The sequence below is a fragment of the Salminus brasiliensis genome, chromosome 1 (assembly GCF_030463535.1).
Source record: "Salminus brasiliensis chromosome 1, fSalBra1.hap2, whole genome shotgun sequence".
Taxonomy (NCBI): Eukaryota; Metazoa; Chordata; class Actinopteri; order Characiformes; family Bryconidae; genus Salminus; species Salminus brasiliensis.
In genome coordinates, this window is record NC_132878.1 from 10,482,425 (window position 1) to 10,499,671 (window position 17,247).

General features: G+C 44.8%; 1 protein-coding gene across 1 annotated transcript in view; it reads left to right on the top strand.

Moving 5' to 3' along the window:
- Positions 1-17,247, top strand: part of rnf43 (ring finger protein 43) — a 140,202-nt gene that overhangs the window by 82,539 nt on the left and 40,416 nt on the right. Inside the window, exon 2 of the mRNA XM_072663471.1 lies at positions 12,728-12,850. Within this exon, the coding sequence (XP_072519572.1) occupies positions 12,728-12,850 (123 nt within the window). The remainder of the gene's footprint in view (positions 1-12,727; positions 12,851-17,247) is intronic.

A 17,247-nucleotide genomic window follows, 5' to 3' on the forward strand; every position in this document is an offset into this window, starting at 1 on the left:
CAGCATTGAGCTGTGGAGCAGAGGAGGAACAGCAGAGTGTTCTCTGGACTGATGGTTGGTGCTCCATCCGGTACTTTTTGGATAAGTTGGGGTAAGGTGGGTGCTGGTCATCTAACATCCTGACCTCACTAACACTCTTGTCACTGAATGCAATCAAATCCTCACAGCAATGATCCATTGGAGGTGGATGAGAATGAAATGGAATTATTTGATCACGCAGCACTCAGAGCATCTCTCAGTACTGATGAGGTGATAAGATGGATCCGAGAACCTGTGATTTTTTGGTCTTGAGTCGTTACCATGGAGGTTAACGACCTATAATGACCTATTATCCAGAACAATTGTCCACTACTTTGTTCTTCTTCCTGGGTCAGGAGACAGGGGTCACTCAGAGTGGACGTCCCACTGGCTACCTTAATCTATCTCAATTACTTCAGAGATAAAGAGAGAGACAGAGAGAGAGAGAGAGAGAGAGAGAGAGAGAGAGAGTGGTAGAGAAAGAATGTCCCTCAGAGTGTGTGTGTGTGTGTGTGTGTGTGTGTTTGTGTGGGTGGGTGTGTTTATGCCGCTCCACTTTCTCTCGGGGATGGTGGCAGGTCACTGGTGCAGTAATGCATGTCCGTGGTCTGCCGCCAATCTTGTCTTGTGTGTGTATGTGTGTGTGTCTAAGTGTGTGTGTGTGTGCAGTACACCCTCTAGAGCACTGCCCCCTCTGCTGGGTAGTGTGTGTGCAGCAGCATTTCCATCTTCTGCAGTGACTCAGGATCAGTCGTATCTTTAACCTGCATCTGTAAACAGTGTAAAAGCTGTGAAGACCTGCAGTGAACCAAGCAGCTGATGGAAGCAAACACCATGACTCTCGATGGGTCTTCTGACCTAAATGTGGGGGCACACTAGTTCTCTCTTCCACGAGAGATGCTGAATACTGTGGTGATCTGTTCTTCTGAGGATTTTAGCATCGGCACACCAGCCTAGCTGTTTCACACACAGTGCAGCAGAAGGCCGATGTTCTCATGGACTCTCGAGGTCTTGAGGGCTCACTGTGCCTTGAATGTGGATACAGGTGTATACGGCTCTCTGTTCTCCACCTCAGGGGTTAGCTTCTTCTCGTCTGTTTTTGCTAGGTTGAACCGTGAGCTGATGAAAGATGGCAGTCTGCCCTCTCTGTGGTGTTTTGTGGAGGTGGACCATCAGTGCAAAGCTGCAAACACGGGAAATAGGGCCTCTGATGAAAAAGTCTCTCTGCCAGTGACGACTGGGGACGAGTGCTTCGTTGTAAAAGAACGTCTGGCCATTTCATTCAAAGGACCACTATCAGAGGATCGGGGTGTCACAAGAACCGACACTTTGGTAGGAAGTCCGAAATAAAAATAAAAATAAAAACGTGACTGTAGTTGTAGCAGCACAAGGAGGATGAGGAGGAGCATCGCAGGGGACCTCACACACATGGGCGGTGATGATGGTATTGCAAGAAAAATGAGAAGGGAGGGGCTGCTGTGCCTCTCTGCTCACGGAGAGTTCAAATTTCATAATAAAAGTCCTGAGACCAGATAATAATACACCAATAAATACCAAACATAACAAATAAATGCCCCCGACACTGGTGAGGGTGAAGGCCAACACATGCCCTGGGTTAACGTGCCTGTCTGTAAGGGGCGCATGAGTGCTGGATGGTTCTAGCAAACTTGTGAAGCTAAAGCTAATCTTCATTTGCAGCATTTGTCAGACACAGGTAGAAGACTCAAGGACTCGTATTAGTATTAGTGTATTGTGGTGTGCTTGCCTGGCCAAGGACTTGAACCCTAGTCTGCCACAGGGAAGGCAGTGTTGTTACTCACTATGCTACGCTAACTGCTACATAATCATAGTATTGTCCATGATCCTAGTAATGTGTGTGTTGAATATGGCAGCGTACCTCGTTATTGGATATCTTGCATTGTCCGGCCCTTATGATGACCGAACTGAAGCACTGGACAATAGAAATGAAGCATAATAGGGCTGATAAGAGAACGGCGGAGGCTGTGTCTCTGTTTGAGACGTTATTGGGTTACAGTGGAACATCTATAGAGTTCAGTAATTTTGCAGTTGAACTTGGGTAATTTGCTGCTAATGGGGTGTCCTCTGGCTGTGCATGTGAAGTTATTCACTGCGATTGTAGAGGATGAGGTTACAGAGGCTTCCTTTCTCTTTACCCCCTCCCTAGTACACCCCCCCCCCCCCCCCATGCTTCACTTCTCGGAAACTGCCACAATGCCTCCAAATCCTTCTCATTGACAGTCCGACTGCTCTCTCTCTCTCTCTCTCTCTCTCTCTCTCTCTCTCTCTCTCTCTGTGCTGGTGCAGTAATTGCTCTGCAGTCATTATAGTATCAATTTCTCGGCAGACTGTGTTCTTTCCCCCCTGCTCCTCTGTCCCCGGTGCATGGGGGCAGTAAAGGCAGTGGGCTGAAATGTGACTCTGCTGCTGTTTTGACAGCACCAGTGCTATAATGCCCTCCACTTCTCTAATGCCCATCTCAGAACGCTGTCCCTGTCTCTCGGCCTCTCTCCCTTTCTTTATCTCCTCTGTACACAACCTGTAGTAGCCAGGCCTACTCTGGAGCCCAGTAGGTCCACTCCCAGCGGGTATATCCTAGTGCTAAACGTCCGAAAGCTTCTGGATACCTGTTCTAATGAGTGAATTTAGCTGCTTTAAGGTGCGTCCATTGCTGATACAGGTGTGTAGTTCTGCACACAGCTTGTGTAATCTCTATAGAAAAGCCCTGGAGCAGCTGCATATGAGCCCAGGGTGACTATGACCCGTGCCAAGTGTGGGTTGAAAGGGTATTAAGCCCCCCAGCACTCAGATATGGAGCAGTAGAACGGCAGTGTTCTCTAGAGCCAGAAAGCTTCATTCAGTACTTTTGGGTTGAGTGGCGGTTATACAATGTAGAACTAATCTAGCCTGATCACACTAATAATTTTATGGCTGAATGCAGTCAAATCCTCACAGCAGTTTTTCACGATTTAGCAGAAAGCCTTCCTTTAAGAGTAGAGACAGTCACCACAGCAAACCTTTTTTTTCCTTCAAAACTGTTTATCCAATTTTTCACCCATTTTCTCCCCAATTTGGACCACCAATTACCCAACTCATACATACGCTCTCCCCCATCGCACGTGATGTGGCCTCGGCTGCTGATGGCTACCAAAACCTCTGATCATAGTGACAGCGCTGGACCACTCAGACCACTCAAAAACCTTTGATTTTGAGAAACATTGGATGAGCAGGTGTCCACAGACTTTTGGCCATATAGTGTAAATAGCATTCATACATTTCCAAAAGCCATGCCTTCTTGGGAGGAGTTGAGGATGAGGTGGGGTGGTGACTGTCCAATATCCTGACCTGACCAATATTCTTGTCGCTGAATGCAATCAAATCCTCAACTGTGTCTCAGAATCTAGTAGGAAGCCTTCTTCTTCCCTGGACAGTAGAGACTGTTACTCCAACAAAAGCAGGATCAACTCTTTTTTCAGACCCTTGATCAGACCAAAAGAAACAATGAATGAGCAGGTGTCCCAATACTTTTGTCCGTATAGTGTATCATCTGATTAATTTATATTAGCATGTATTTGGTAGCATCTTCCTAATCGCTGTTAATGTACAACTAACAGATTAGAGTTACAGGATCTGCTGCAAACGGCTTGCTGCCGGATACCACAGGAGGTGGGCCTCCTTTTGGAGGTCTTGTGGAGTCCATGCCTCGAATGGTCAGGCTGATCTATGGGTAAGGGTTAAAATCAAGTGTTAGTTAGCGTTCCCCAGAGGGGGGTGTCCTCTCAAATAGTCTAGAGGTCAGTCCCAATAGTGCTTGTCAGCTGATGTCCAGTTACATTAGCAGGTATTAGCTAGCATCTCCTTCATTTCCATTAGCATTTAATAGTTAGCATCTGTCTTGTCAGGAGTGCAAGCCAAAGTAGGCTAACACACACAGTCACAGTCTGCTGCCTCTTTACTTAGAGAGAGCGAGAGAGAGAGTGAGTGTGTGTGTCTGTGTGTGTGTGTGTGTGTGTGTGTGTGAAGGAGAAGTTTGGCAGGATGATGTAGAGCGTAGCAGTGCTGTTTGGATCAGACCCGCTGATTGAGGATCCCAGCTGTGACGGACGTCTCACAGACACACACACACACACACATTCTGGCCAAGGGAGATGGTTGTCACGGGAAACTGGGTCGGAACAACACGCCGGCTCACCAGCCAAATATTTTGGTGCAGTTGGATAGGGGAGCGATGGGGGGCACAGGATTTGGGGGTAACCGAATTCTTTCCTGACACATTGTAGACTTGGCTGAGTCTCCGGCCCTCGGGGGCCAAAGCCTTTGAAATGGGGATAAAGGGCCTGAGCCCGACTTCCCGAGAGCACTTGCCAATCACTCCCGAAACCCCTCCTCTCCTTTAACATCATTCAGACAGCCTTAAACAGTAACCTACTCACACAGTCCCTTTCCTTTGGTGGTGGTTGACCTGATTCAGTGGACAAAATGGACAAAAGTATTGGGACACCGGCTCATTCAGTGTTTATTAAAAAAGAGTTTATCCTGCCTTTGATGATGTGAATATCTTTACTGTTCAGGTGTTTTGGAGCATTGCTGTGAGGATTTGATTGCATTCAGTGCCATAAGCGTTATCACACCAACAGTCCATAATTGGAAGCTATAGATGCCCACAACATAATAGTGCCTCCACCGCATTTGACAGATGATGTAGTATGATTATGCTTTGAATTGTTCCAGTACTGGGCAGGATTTTTTTAGAGATACTGGGAAAACTGGTATACCAGTATTACATTATACCGGGCAAAATGATATACGCTATATGTCCAAAAGTTTGTAGACACCTGCTCCTCCACAGTTGCTTTCGTAATCAAGGATAAAAATAGAAAGTTAGAGAGTTTCCCTTTGCTGCAGCAACAGCCTCAACCTATCTATAACCAACCTTACACTAGAGTTTGGAACATTGGTGTGAGGATTTGATGGCATTTAGCCATGGGAACATCAGAGAGATCAGGGACTGATAAGGGATGATTAGTAATAGATTGAAAATTGGCTCCAGCACTCTAGAGAAGTCAACTCCACTGCTCCTCAGCCCAGTGCTGCGGAGCTTTGCTTTAGTTTTGGCTGCTAACTGGTAACGTTACCCCATTATCAGTCCAGATAAGCTCAGTTTGGTGTTGATCACTGAAATAATGCCACAGATGAACTCTGTCTCAGGCAGTATTTAGAAAAAGTAGGGTCCTGTCTATTAATGGCACGGAGAGGACATCAGATGCCACTCTGCTACAGCAAACCTATGGATCGGAAGTGGATCGGAACCGTAAAAGCTGATACCTGACCCGTTAAAAATGCCTGGATCGGCTTCCAATCCTGAGTCACTGGTCACTTCTTCACATACGGTGACATTGTGTCAGAATTTCATGATGAATGATGAGTTTTTGTCCTTCTCCTGTAAAGTGGCTATTTGACAGCAGCGATGAATTTTGTACCCCAGTTTAGTTGCAGTGTAGCCTGACTCGTATGTGGTTAAGATGACAATACAGTTGCGCTCAGTCTTGGTCAGCACTTTATTCAAATGGCTTCGTGCACCGAAGAGTCTAGTTTGTCATTATTTGTAAACTAAGAAACGGAAGCTTTTTGGGAAAGCCCTCTGCATCTGTGGGCTTTGAATGGAAGTAAATTGAAGGGTAGAAAGTGATCTAAGGCCTTAGGGGATAGAGAGAGGGAGAGAAAGAGAGGGAGAGAGAATAAGAGCGAGAGAGAGCGAGTGCCGCATCTAAGCCACACTGGCAGCACATGAACTAGCCCCATTGCTGGCACGGGACGAAAGGAGACCCATAGGCCAAACAGGGAGGGGGGAAAAAATTATTGACTTCTCACCACAGCCACTATTTATTTTTCCCTGCTCCGCTGCCCCGCTGTTTGTTTTTGAGGCTGACAGATTTTTTTGCCTATTTTTAGTTGTCAGACTGCGATTGAAACGGTGGCGGCGGAATGTTTTTCATCGGGACTACAAAGCCGTGGACATGGACATCTCGCCCACTCTTCGGCGGAGACGGACGGACGGCTTTGACCACTGTCAACATTCGGGCCGGCGAATGTTTGTGCGTGCTGTGGTTTTGGGCTCCAGATTGGGAATTTTTGGTTCCCAGGCCCACCTCCCCCCTCCCTCAGTTCTATGAAGACTCTCCCTCAGAGTCTCTGGGGGTTGGAGTGATGACCCCACAACTGCTACTGGTTTTGGGCCACTGTCTTTCTCTCCCCCACCCTCGTAGTTTCATGAGGTAAAAATACTCGGAGATGGTGGTGCTGTGTTCATGTCCGCTTGACCGTAAGTGGATTTGGCATGGTGCGGGATAAAGATAATGGTTGGCTTTGTGTGGGACTCCACACACAGAGGCTACACACGTGTTTGGATGTTCCGCTGGCTTCGGTACCTCAAGGCCTTCGGGCTGGAGCTGATGAAAAATGGCTCTTTCTGCAAGGCCTCGTGAGAAGTTTGCAGGCTAAATTATACATAATTGCTCCAAATTAGTTCCAAGTTCAGTCTAGCTAGCAAAGGCAATAGATCTCTTTCTCTCTCTCTCACTCCCTCTCTATATCTCAATCTCCCATTCTTCTCCCTCTTTATTGCTCCACTGAAATTTCGCCTCGCCTTTCAGTGCAAACGGACCCATTTATGAGAAACCTTTAGCTTAGCATTTCACGCCCTTATTGACGATTGAAACACTCGGGTAGGGCCGTGTCTTGAAAGCAGATGTTGCTGTAATGCCTCTGAAATGCGCCTCAGAGTTCCTGCCCTTTTATTAAATGTCTGCTGTCATCTCCATAAACAGATTAAATAGATGATGAAATGCTGTACTGGACCGACTAGTGTCTAGGTTCTTAAAGTGTATATATGCGTATGTATAAAGTGTATATAAAATGTATACATCACACAAATATATGTATATATATATATATATGTGTGTGTGTATATATATATATATATATATATATATATATATATATATATATATATATATGTATAGGTGTATATATATATATTTATGTCTATCTATATATAGGTCTCATGTGTGGCATTATACCATTCTTCCTTTTCCAATACCAATATTGACACTTTCAGTATTATGATATTCTGAACTCTGACAAATTTGGATGTTCTACAAGAGTAAATAAACGGGTATATGGTTAATTGTATGAAAATAAAAAGCACCATATATATATATATATATATATATATATATATATATATATGTGTGTGTGTATATATATATATAAATTAATACAGATAATAAATAAAAAAAGTTAGACAATAGTAAACAACATAAATAAATACAGAATATCATCACTATTGTGCTTAGTGTTAGGGTTAGCTCAGTTACACCATACGTCCAAAAGTTTGTAGACACCTGCTCCTCCACAGTTGCTTTGGAAATTAAGGATGATAGTAGAGAGTGTGTTAGTTTCCCTTTGCCGCAGTAACAGCATCTACTCTACTGCAACGACCTTACACTAGATTTTGAAACATTTCTGTGAGGATTTGATGGCATTAGTGAGGTCAGGTACTAATAGTGGATGATTAGTAACCCCTCAAAAGTGCCACCCAAAAGAAGTGTTGGCTGGAGCTCCAGGCATTCCCAGCAGTGTAAACCATAAAGGACCTAATAGAGTTAACTGTATATAGAGAGTTAAACGCTATACACTCCTCCCTTGATCCGCCATACCAGCTGTGTGTCCCATATAACGTCGTCCTCCCTAGGCCGTTGATGTCATCATGCTCCCTGGCCTGTTTTGGTTCCTAGGATTCTGTGGGGGGACTCCCGCCGCGCCCCACTCCAGCCACAGGCAGGCCGCAACGAGCTCGGTTTAGCGTGCGCGGATGAGCCGAGCTGCTCCTGGGGTTCTTTTTTGGGTGAGGAGGAAAGAGAGGGTGATTTAGCGTAGATTTATGTTGGGTGGAAAGCACAGGAATCCATGGTGCTCCTCAAAGTGACTCACTCCAGTAACAAGAAATATGGCTTTCTGGTGGGGCCTTATATCATGCTTAATACTGTACTGTGGTTGAGGCCATTCAGTCACCACTCTGGGCCTCTTGTGTAATAGAGCAGATCTCTGAGGAGAGAAACACCAAAACCAGATCTCAGGAAACAGTGTCCTGTCCAAATGTTGGTTTAGAATGGTTTTTTAATGGGATCAGCTCCCAAACAAGGCTGCCATCCCACTTTTCCACACAATTGCACTTTTCTTTGTCCTGTACCAGTATTGAAACATTGAGTATCAGTTGAGGATCAGTCTCGATTCTGACACCCAACCATAAGATGTGAGATAAGTGTTGATATTTGAATATTAATAAGGGCCAATGAATTGATCTCTGCGTAACCACAGGGAAGGCAGAAGTGCTTAGCTGACACCGTCTCAATAGCAGGTCCAGCTAAAACAATTGTAGGTACACTACATGGACGGAAGTATTGGGACACCTGCTCAATCATTGTTTCTGCTGTCAAAAATCAAGGGCAATAAAAAGAGCTGATCCTCCTTTTGTTGGAGTAACTGTCTCTACTATCCAGGAAGAAGGTTTTCTACTAGATTTTGGAGAAGCATTGCTGTGAGGATTTGGTTGCATTCAGCAACAAGATTGTTAGTGACGTCAGGATGTTGGATGATTACCACCTTACCTTCCATTTTTTTCAGACAGATGTATTTCTGATTGACGGATGGTACTTGTATTAAACATGGACGAGATCCGTCTCAGGCAAGACCACCTCGAAGTGTGATCACAGTGATCACAGTGCGTCTTGGGGGTGTTTACACCTGGCTTTTTTAATGCGGTCAATTGAAATCCGTCCAAGATCTGATCATGAAAAATGCATGTGAATGCCAGGTGAGAGCAGGCTGTCAAGAGAAAAATGTCTGACATGCTCATTAGTGTCCTAAAATGAATATAGGGAGGCATTTAGGTCACGGCCGTAGTGTATGTGCGTTAAACTGAATGTTAATAGTTCGAATATTAGTAAGGGTCAGTAACTGGAGACCACATTAACCACAAGGAAGGAAAAAGCATCAATAATAAGTACAAATGTAGATTGGAAAAAGAAGAGGAAGCACCTTTCATGTCACCTATGTTTGTCTGAATTGTTTGGTAGCAGCCATTCTCCTTCTCCTGTACCAATATTTCAGTCTTACATATTGACTGATTCTGATTCTGACTGAGAGCCAGTTTTTCGCCTTTAAAAACTACCTAACTTACAAAGGAGGTATTTTTAATGCAAGCACCTTATAATGAGCTTCAGGGCTTTCTAGGCCTTCAGAACATGCATTAAGAAATTTGAACATGCCAGCTGCCTATTGTTTGAAAATGGTGATGAATGAACCAATAGAAATGGTCCAAAGTGATTTGGAATCAAACTAAATACGGATATCCAGGAATCATTTCTAGGAATTTCAGATGTTTCGTCATTTTCATTCAATACAATCATCTCTGCATTTAAACTAAGCCGTGGTATCTACTGATAATCCCACTGGTTAGCACTCACAGGACTCGCTGCTGTGAGGGCGTAGCGCATCTGAGTAATGACTAACATAACTAGGGAGTGACCGTGAACTCAACCAGTGGGTAGAACCACTTTTGAGAAAATACGTCACTCTAGACTTTGTGGAGCGTAGATGGGTTAATGACTGTGAACACGTGCTGTAGCCTAACCCAGTTGGCGGCGGTGGCGGTATCTGAAAAAACAAGTTATATATAAATATATAAGGCCGCTGTCACACAAAAACCTTGCATTATCTTTACAGGAGACAAAAAAAACCCTCTTCAACTTCCAATGGAAGTCAACGTACAAAGGTTTATTCCCAAGTCGTTTTGGAGCATTTCTATTGGTCCACTTGTCATAAAACACAGTGACACAATGTAAAGCGTGATGATGTGCTAGTATGTCTATCACAAACTTCCCAAGCTTAAGACGTCCATGTCTGAACACTGTACTGAGCCAGGGCGAGGGACTCTGAGGCTGGACGGTGCTGCGTGTCTGATATAGCACCTGTCATTTTTAATGGGAAATGGGTGGAGCGGCCTTTTTCTTCCTCTCGCCCTCTGTCGTCTTCTTTTGGTCCACTCCGATAAGGCGACTATTAGTCAAATGTGCGCCCACATGTACAGGAAGAGCCATGCATCTATCACCTGTCCACCATCGACATCAGAGGGACGGGGATTCACATACACACTCGCACTCACACACACACACGCACACACATACTGTCCTGCCAGAAGTCTTCCCTGTGAAGACACTTTTTGTTGGATAGGCTGGGAGGGATCATGTCTGCACGAAGCTGCAGCTGTGGTTTGGAACGGAGTCTGAAATCTCTTAAGTGTGGGCCTGACTTGGTCGCGCTTTGACGAGTGATTAGATTAGCGCAAGATTAGATTAGTCTGCCGGTTTATGATTCAATTATGATCTTTTAGTAGAGTTTATTGTGTTTTTATTATCGGTATGTTGGCTGTCCTCACACAGACCCGGTTTATCTGTTTTCCATTTGCAGCTTGACTTCAGGACACTTCTTGACTGCTGTGGGGTGGGGATGGACTATACACTGTTGTAAGGGAGTCCTAATCAAGGGTGATAATAGGGCTGTGTTAGTTTCCCTTTGCCGTAGTAACAGCCTCTACTCTACTGCAAGGGCCTTACCCTATATTTGGGAACATTGCTGTGAGGATTCGGTGGCATTAGTGAGGTCAGGTACTGATGATGGAGGATAAGTAATAGATCAGAAATGCCACTCTTATACTTATCCCAGAAGTGTTGGCTGGAGCTCCAGCACTCTAGAGAAGTGAGTTCCACTGCACCACACTCCACCAGTGCTGCAGGGCTTTATACCCCTCTGTGTACCGGATGGCATTTGGGCATGGTGACATGTTCTGTTAGGAGTGTCTGGATACTTTTGTACGTATAGCTTATGTTTAGTTACTGTTACTGTTATGCTTAGTCTTGGGTGTGGCTTATCCCCTAGCTCTTAAAGGCTCTTGAATCAAACAAACCTGATTGATTGCTTACCCCAGATACAGTCGATCAGCCAAGACAAATCTGACAAATGGGAGATGCTATGAGTATTTGAGATGCTAGGCGAATTTTGCTAATAAACATTGGGCTTAGACTGTCACCAGCCTCATATTCAGGCCAACTGAATTGTCTGAACTGTCTGAAGCACATGCCTGTTGGCTGTGTTGTCCTAAACTGATCATTTTGGATCGGCCTACTCCAATATATGCTTTTTTTTTTTTTTTTTTGACCCAAAACAGCAGCTTCTACACTTTTTATGGAAGTCAATATAAAACATTTTTATTATTCATTTCATATTCATTATTCATATTCATATTATTAAGTCATTTGGGAGTGTTTATATTGGTCCACGCCTCATGAAATTCACAATATGAAGAGCAATTGCCAGATGTAGATTGACATGACAAGAAGTGAAAAACAGCCAAATTTGAGATTTTTTTGGAGGTATTTAAGAGTGGATACGTCTATTCATATCTGTTCACTTTACAGTTTTAAAATGCTAAAAATTTACAAAACTTTTAGTTCTTTCCAGTGTTTTTATGACATAAGCAGTTTCCGACCCATTATAAGCTATTACCTCTGAGTATAGGGTCACAGACCACCACAGGATGCCCACTTTTGCCCAAAGTCCAGCGGTTGAGAAATCGTGCCCTACCACATTTAAATTGCTGCTAATAATAGTAATTTGCAGGTTCTCAGGAGGTTAACTTTTGGGGAATCACAGATCGTTTCCTGAAACACAACAAAACAAGACAAAAAAGCCCAAGCTAATTTCTTCCCATGTCCCAGCACAGTGATTTCTTGTTGTCATTGCTAAAACAGTGAGAGCTGTTGGATGTTTGCAGAGATGTTGTTTGGTTTATTTATGGCCGATAATGTCTCGCTTCCCATGTGTTTGGCAGCCGCTGTGTGTGACATTACTACCCAGCAATGCTGTTTTTACAACAGAGGTGGACTGTAGAGACGTAGAAACACACTGGCGCAAAGAAGCCTTGACCGGCAACCAAAATGTAGAGGAGGCTTCTCTAGTGGGATTCAGGGGGAAGGCGTACGCCGTGACTCCCCACCATATCACAGCACATTAGTAGCCCGGTTAGGCACCACTGTTTGGATGGCCCAGGTTCTGTTTCAGCTTGTTGTGAGGATTAAATATTGTGTTGTGATGATGTCTTTGAGTGTCTCAATATTGCCCTAAGATCCACCGTAATTATGTGGACTTCCCTTCATACTACTTGCCTGTAGAATCTCTTTAGAAAAGCATGGCAGACAGAATGGGAGACTCTGGAGGAGCAGGACTTGCCAAGTGTGGGCCAAAGGAAGAGCACTGGGCTAAGGATCGGTTGAACTGCGGTAGAGTGGTAGAACTAATCATCTAGCATCACAAATCACCTGACCTCACTTATGCTCTTGGGGATATGTGGCATCAAATCCACACAGCAGTGTTGTCCACTGTAGTGGAAAGCCTTCCCTGACGAGTAGAGGCTGTTTCTGCAGCAAAGGCAGTAAAGCCTCTGTTTAATACCCTTGGTTGTGAATATTATTGAATAAGCAGGTGTCCACAAACTTTTGGCCATGTTGTGTATACACAGTGCCTGTATGAATTCTTATTGTCTTCTTTCTCTCCTCCCTCTTTGTCTCTGCAGTCTCACCCGTTGTCTCTGTGCAACACCAGCGAGGATGAGCGCCAGGAAAATGTCTTCATCAGCATCGTTAAGCTGGAGAGTCCAGAGAGCAAAGTGCCACAGTGCCAGCCTCTGCTGGACAAGGTAGGACTCATGTAACACACACACACACACACACATATCCACATGCTCTGCCCACTGCCAACGATGGAGATGTTGGGAACATTGGTGTTTACTTACTGATAAGGTTCTTGGTGGTACAGAGCTTGGCATGGATGTCTTGGCAGTGTTTGAGTGTTTGTGAGAGGGACCTTCACTACCTTACCATCTTTTACCATCAGAAAGGAGAAGCACAGGTGCTGTGTTTGTTAGACATGCTGTGTCACAAAAGAACTTTAGAAGGTTGCTTTCCAGGGTAATTGAGTTGTTAGAGTGTGAAGAACCTTTTTGACGTTCCACAGAGTACTTTCTGTACCAATAAAAGGTTTTTCTTTTGGGGATTTTTATCTTAAACCAGAGGTGGGTTTTTGGTTGCGTGGTGGCTGACTCTAGATTCAGAGTTAATACCTTGGATAAACTCAAACAAAACAAATTAAATAACAAGGGCAGACCCAGATTTGCAGGCCATAGACTCAAGACTCGATACAGATTTGCAGGCCATAGACTCAAGACTCAACCCAGATTTGCAGGCCATAGTCTCTAAACTCAACCCAGATTTGCAGGTCATAGACTCAAGATTTGACCCAGATTTGCAGGCCATAGACTCAAGACTCGACTCAGATTTGTAGGCCATAGACTCAAGACTCGACCCAGATTTGCAGGCCATAGACTCAAGACTTGACTCAGATTTGCAGGCCAAAGACTCAAGACTCAACCCAGACTTGCAGGCCATAGACTCAAGACTCTACCCAGACTTGCAGGCCATAGACTCAAGACTCAACCCAGACTTGCAGGCCATAGACTCAAGACTCTACCCAGACTTGCAGGCAATATACATAAGACTTGACCCAGATTTGCAGGCCATAGACTCAAGACTTGACTCAGATGTGCAGGCCAAAGACTCAAGATTCGACCCAGATTTGCAGGTCATAGACTCAAGACTTGACTCAGATTTGCAGGCCAAAGACTCAAGATTCGACACAGACTTGCAGGCAATATACATAAAACTTGACCCAGACTTGCAGGCCATAGACTCAAGACTCGACCCAGACTTACAGGCAATATACGTAATACTTGACCCAGACTTGCAGGCCATAGACTCATAACTCAACCCAGATTTGCAGGCCATAGACTTAAGACTCGACCCAGATTTGCAGGCCATAGACTCAAGACACCCCCCTAAGCTAAGACCCCTCATCACTCAGTGATCCCAGTACTGTAAGGTGGTGGGCTAGCATATGCTTCCTCAGAGACACGTAAGGCCGGCCAACTCCATCTTTTCAAACTGCTGCTAGTGCAACTCCATTGGACAGCTGAACACGCTTGGAGGACGGTCCTGTTACAGCAGCTAACAGACGCCCTCGCTGGCTAACACTGTCTTATTGGATGGAAGAGGAGGGTGAAGAGTGAGAGGGAGGGAAAATAAGTGTGGTCTTACATTCATGTCCTAGAGTCACTGTACTCAAAAAGTAATTAACATGAGTTACTGTCACCAGTCCCTGACATTACAGCATCTCTATGATTGAGCAGCTTCTGTTCTCCAAGACCTCGAATGGAACAGATTACCACATAGGACCTCATGTTGCAACCCCCAGCCTCTGTCACCAATGTAGTGTGTTGCAAAAAGCCTTCTTCTCCCCGAGGACATTTCACTACGTAGCTTGCGCTCCGTCTTTTGGCTTCCACATCAAGCTTTGTCCTGGGCCACGTTCTCGCTTGCTTCACATCAAGAACACAACAGACCTATTCCCAGATCAAGATGAGGATTCCCCCAGTCTGTACGCCTGGTGTTTCGTTAACAAAGCTCCTACAGCTTTGATGACCAGAAGCTCTAAGAGCGTTCTGATGTGAGAACCACTGCCAGACTGCTGCTGGGAGGGCCCTGATTTTGCAGTTTTGGATTATACACAGCAGAAGTAAATGAAAGAGGCTGGCAAATCATGTGGAGCTGACTTGAGCAGTCTGATGATGATTGCACTGTTGGAAGCCTAAATCTTGAATGATGACAGGATGGTATCATCCAGTTTTCCATTTGGTGCTATCAAGGCAATGCTAATCACGAGATGTACCACGGTCGTTCTCTGTGGACCACCTTACACAGCCTTGTGGGTCAGTGGAGCTGTTTATTCTGATGGGAGATTGATCTCGTGTTTTCTGTTTGGAGGGACTTAAGCTCCATTTTCTATGTGGAAACTGGGAAGTCCTTGACCTCCAAGTGAGGAAAAACCCATTGAAACGTCCCTGCAGCTCGTAATTCCCAGTGCAATATTACCAAGAAATTGCCATCGCCTGCATTCACTTCTAAAATAAACAAAGCACTAAATAAACTCTAACTGAACTGTAAACACTGTGCATACACACACATCAGCCAAACCAGCGCTAGCTCACTGTCAGTGTCAGGTTTTTTGGGGTTTCTTTTTTGGGTAGGAAATGCAATATTCCAAAATTTGGAAATTGCAAGCTCAGATGTAATGAATACAACGTTACTGTACCAGTGTAAAGGTGGAAAGTAGAAGATACAGTATTACAATGCCTGTCAAAAAGTGGGGTACTGTAGTAAGTCAGTCTGTACAGTCAGCAAAACAAGCGCTAGCGTACTAGCTATTAGGGCTACTTTCTCAACATTGGGAAGCTATCAGGTTGGAAAATTCCTAGTTGTAAAATTCACAGCTCTGAGTTGTCATGAATTTTGCAAAAGTTAGATAAGACAGGAGATTAGTTGTTGGAAAATCCCAGAATATGTCCAGAATACAGCATTAGAGTACCAATCAGTCTTAAGGTTTAGGCCCTGATTCATGGACGATGTTGGCCCTCGAATTGAGTTCAGATTGCTGAAATAGTTGGATGACGTTAAAACGTGCTGTAGTTTGATTGCTTATTTATATAAGATATAAATATACCTGTGCCGGCCAACATCACATCAGCGCCATCTACCCACCCGAGGAGAGCACGGCCAATTGTGCTCTCTCTGATTCCGCAAAGCAGCAAGGCTCGGGATTCGAACTTCCGACCTCCTGGCCATGAGCACCCTTATTTTTGAAAAAGTGTGAAAGGCTGTAATCGCTGCACCTCCTATTTGCACTAAAGATTATCATACTCATTATCTGTCATAGAATCATGTAAACATCATGTAAAGCCACCGGAGAACTCCATACACAGTGTTAATATCTGGAGACTGGGCGGATACCCAGACTGGATACTGCCCAACCCTGTTGTATACATGTATCTGCAACAGACTTAGCTTCGTATTAATTGACAACATTGGGAATTGATTCCAAACTTGTGAATACTTCAGACCTAAGTTATGTCCTGCTCCCCGCAAACAGTCCACTCTACACTAGCCCGGCAGCGCAGGTCCTGGAATGAGAGGAGCTCCAAATATTTACCCAAAGGACCTCATCATCACCCGAATAGTCCAAACATCCCCTTGGGTTTCGATTTCGGAGATCTGTCTCTCTTAACGAACACGTAATGTGTTTATACGTCCCGCGGCATTGTAATCACAAGCTCTGGCTTTGGACACAGAGCGAGGAAAACGGGCTTCTCTCGGTCGCTTTGCCCCCCACAGTAGGCACCAGGCAGAGGCCTTAATGTGGAAGACCTGTGTTTTCATTGGTAGAGACGGGAGCTGGAGAGCGTGTTTCTTTCTGAACGCCGGGACTGAATGGAGAAGGGATGAGCGCCGCATTTTATGCCCGTGTCTGAACTTGCTGGCCCATGGTGCGGCTCTTTTCTCTCCACCGGCCCCGCTTTAAAGATGCTGCAACGCTTCATTGAGCCATTCCTAATCCTGTTTACTTTTGAGATGGAAATAAGGACGAGAGGGAAGAGTGAGAAGTATGCGTACGTGTGCCTGTGTGTGTGTGTATAAGAGGAAGGGAGTGGCTTTTTTAAGCGTTGTCCCGTTTGTGGATATGTGCTTGGAGGGGGTTGGAAGCTTTAGATATTGTGGGACATCGTGCTTGGGGTAATTGTTGGACAAAAGTATTGGGACACATGCTGATTCATTGTTTCTTCCAAAATCAAGGGTATTAAAAAGTTTATCCTGCTTTTATTGGAGTAACTGTCTCAACTGTAGAAGGCTTTCTACTAGATTTTGGAGGAGCATTGCTGTGAGGATTTGATTGCATTTAGCGACAAGAGCGTTAATGAGGTCAGGATGTTGGATGATAATCACCACCCAACCTCACTCTCAACTCCCCAACTCATCCCAAAAGCATTGGATGGAGCACCATCCATCATTCCAGAGAACACAGTTGCTGGGGGGCTTTACACCCCTCTATCCCACGCCTGGAATTAGGCAGCATGGTGCCAATAGGTGCATGTTTATCTGCTCCAGAACGTCCTATTCTATTGGCAGTACTTCTCTACAGGGACTAGAC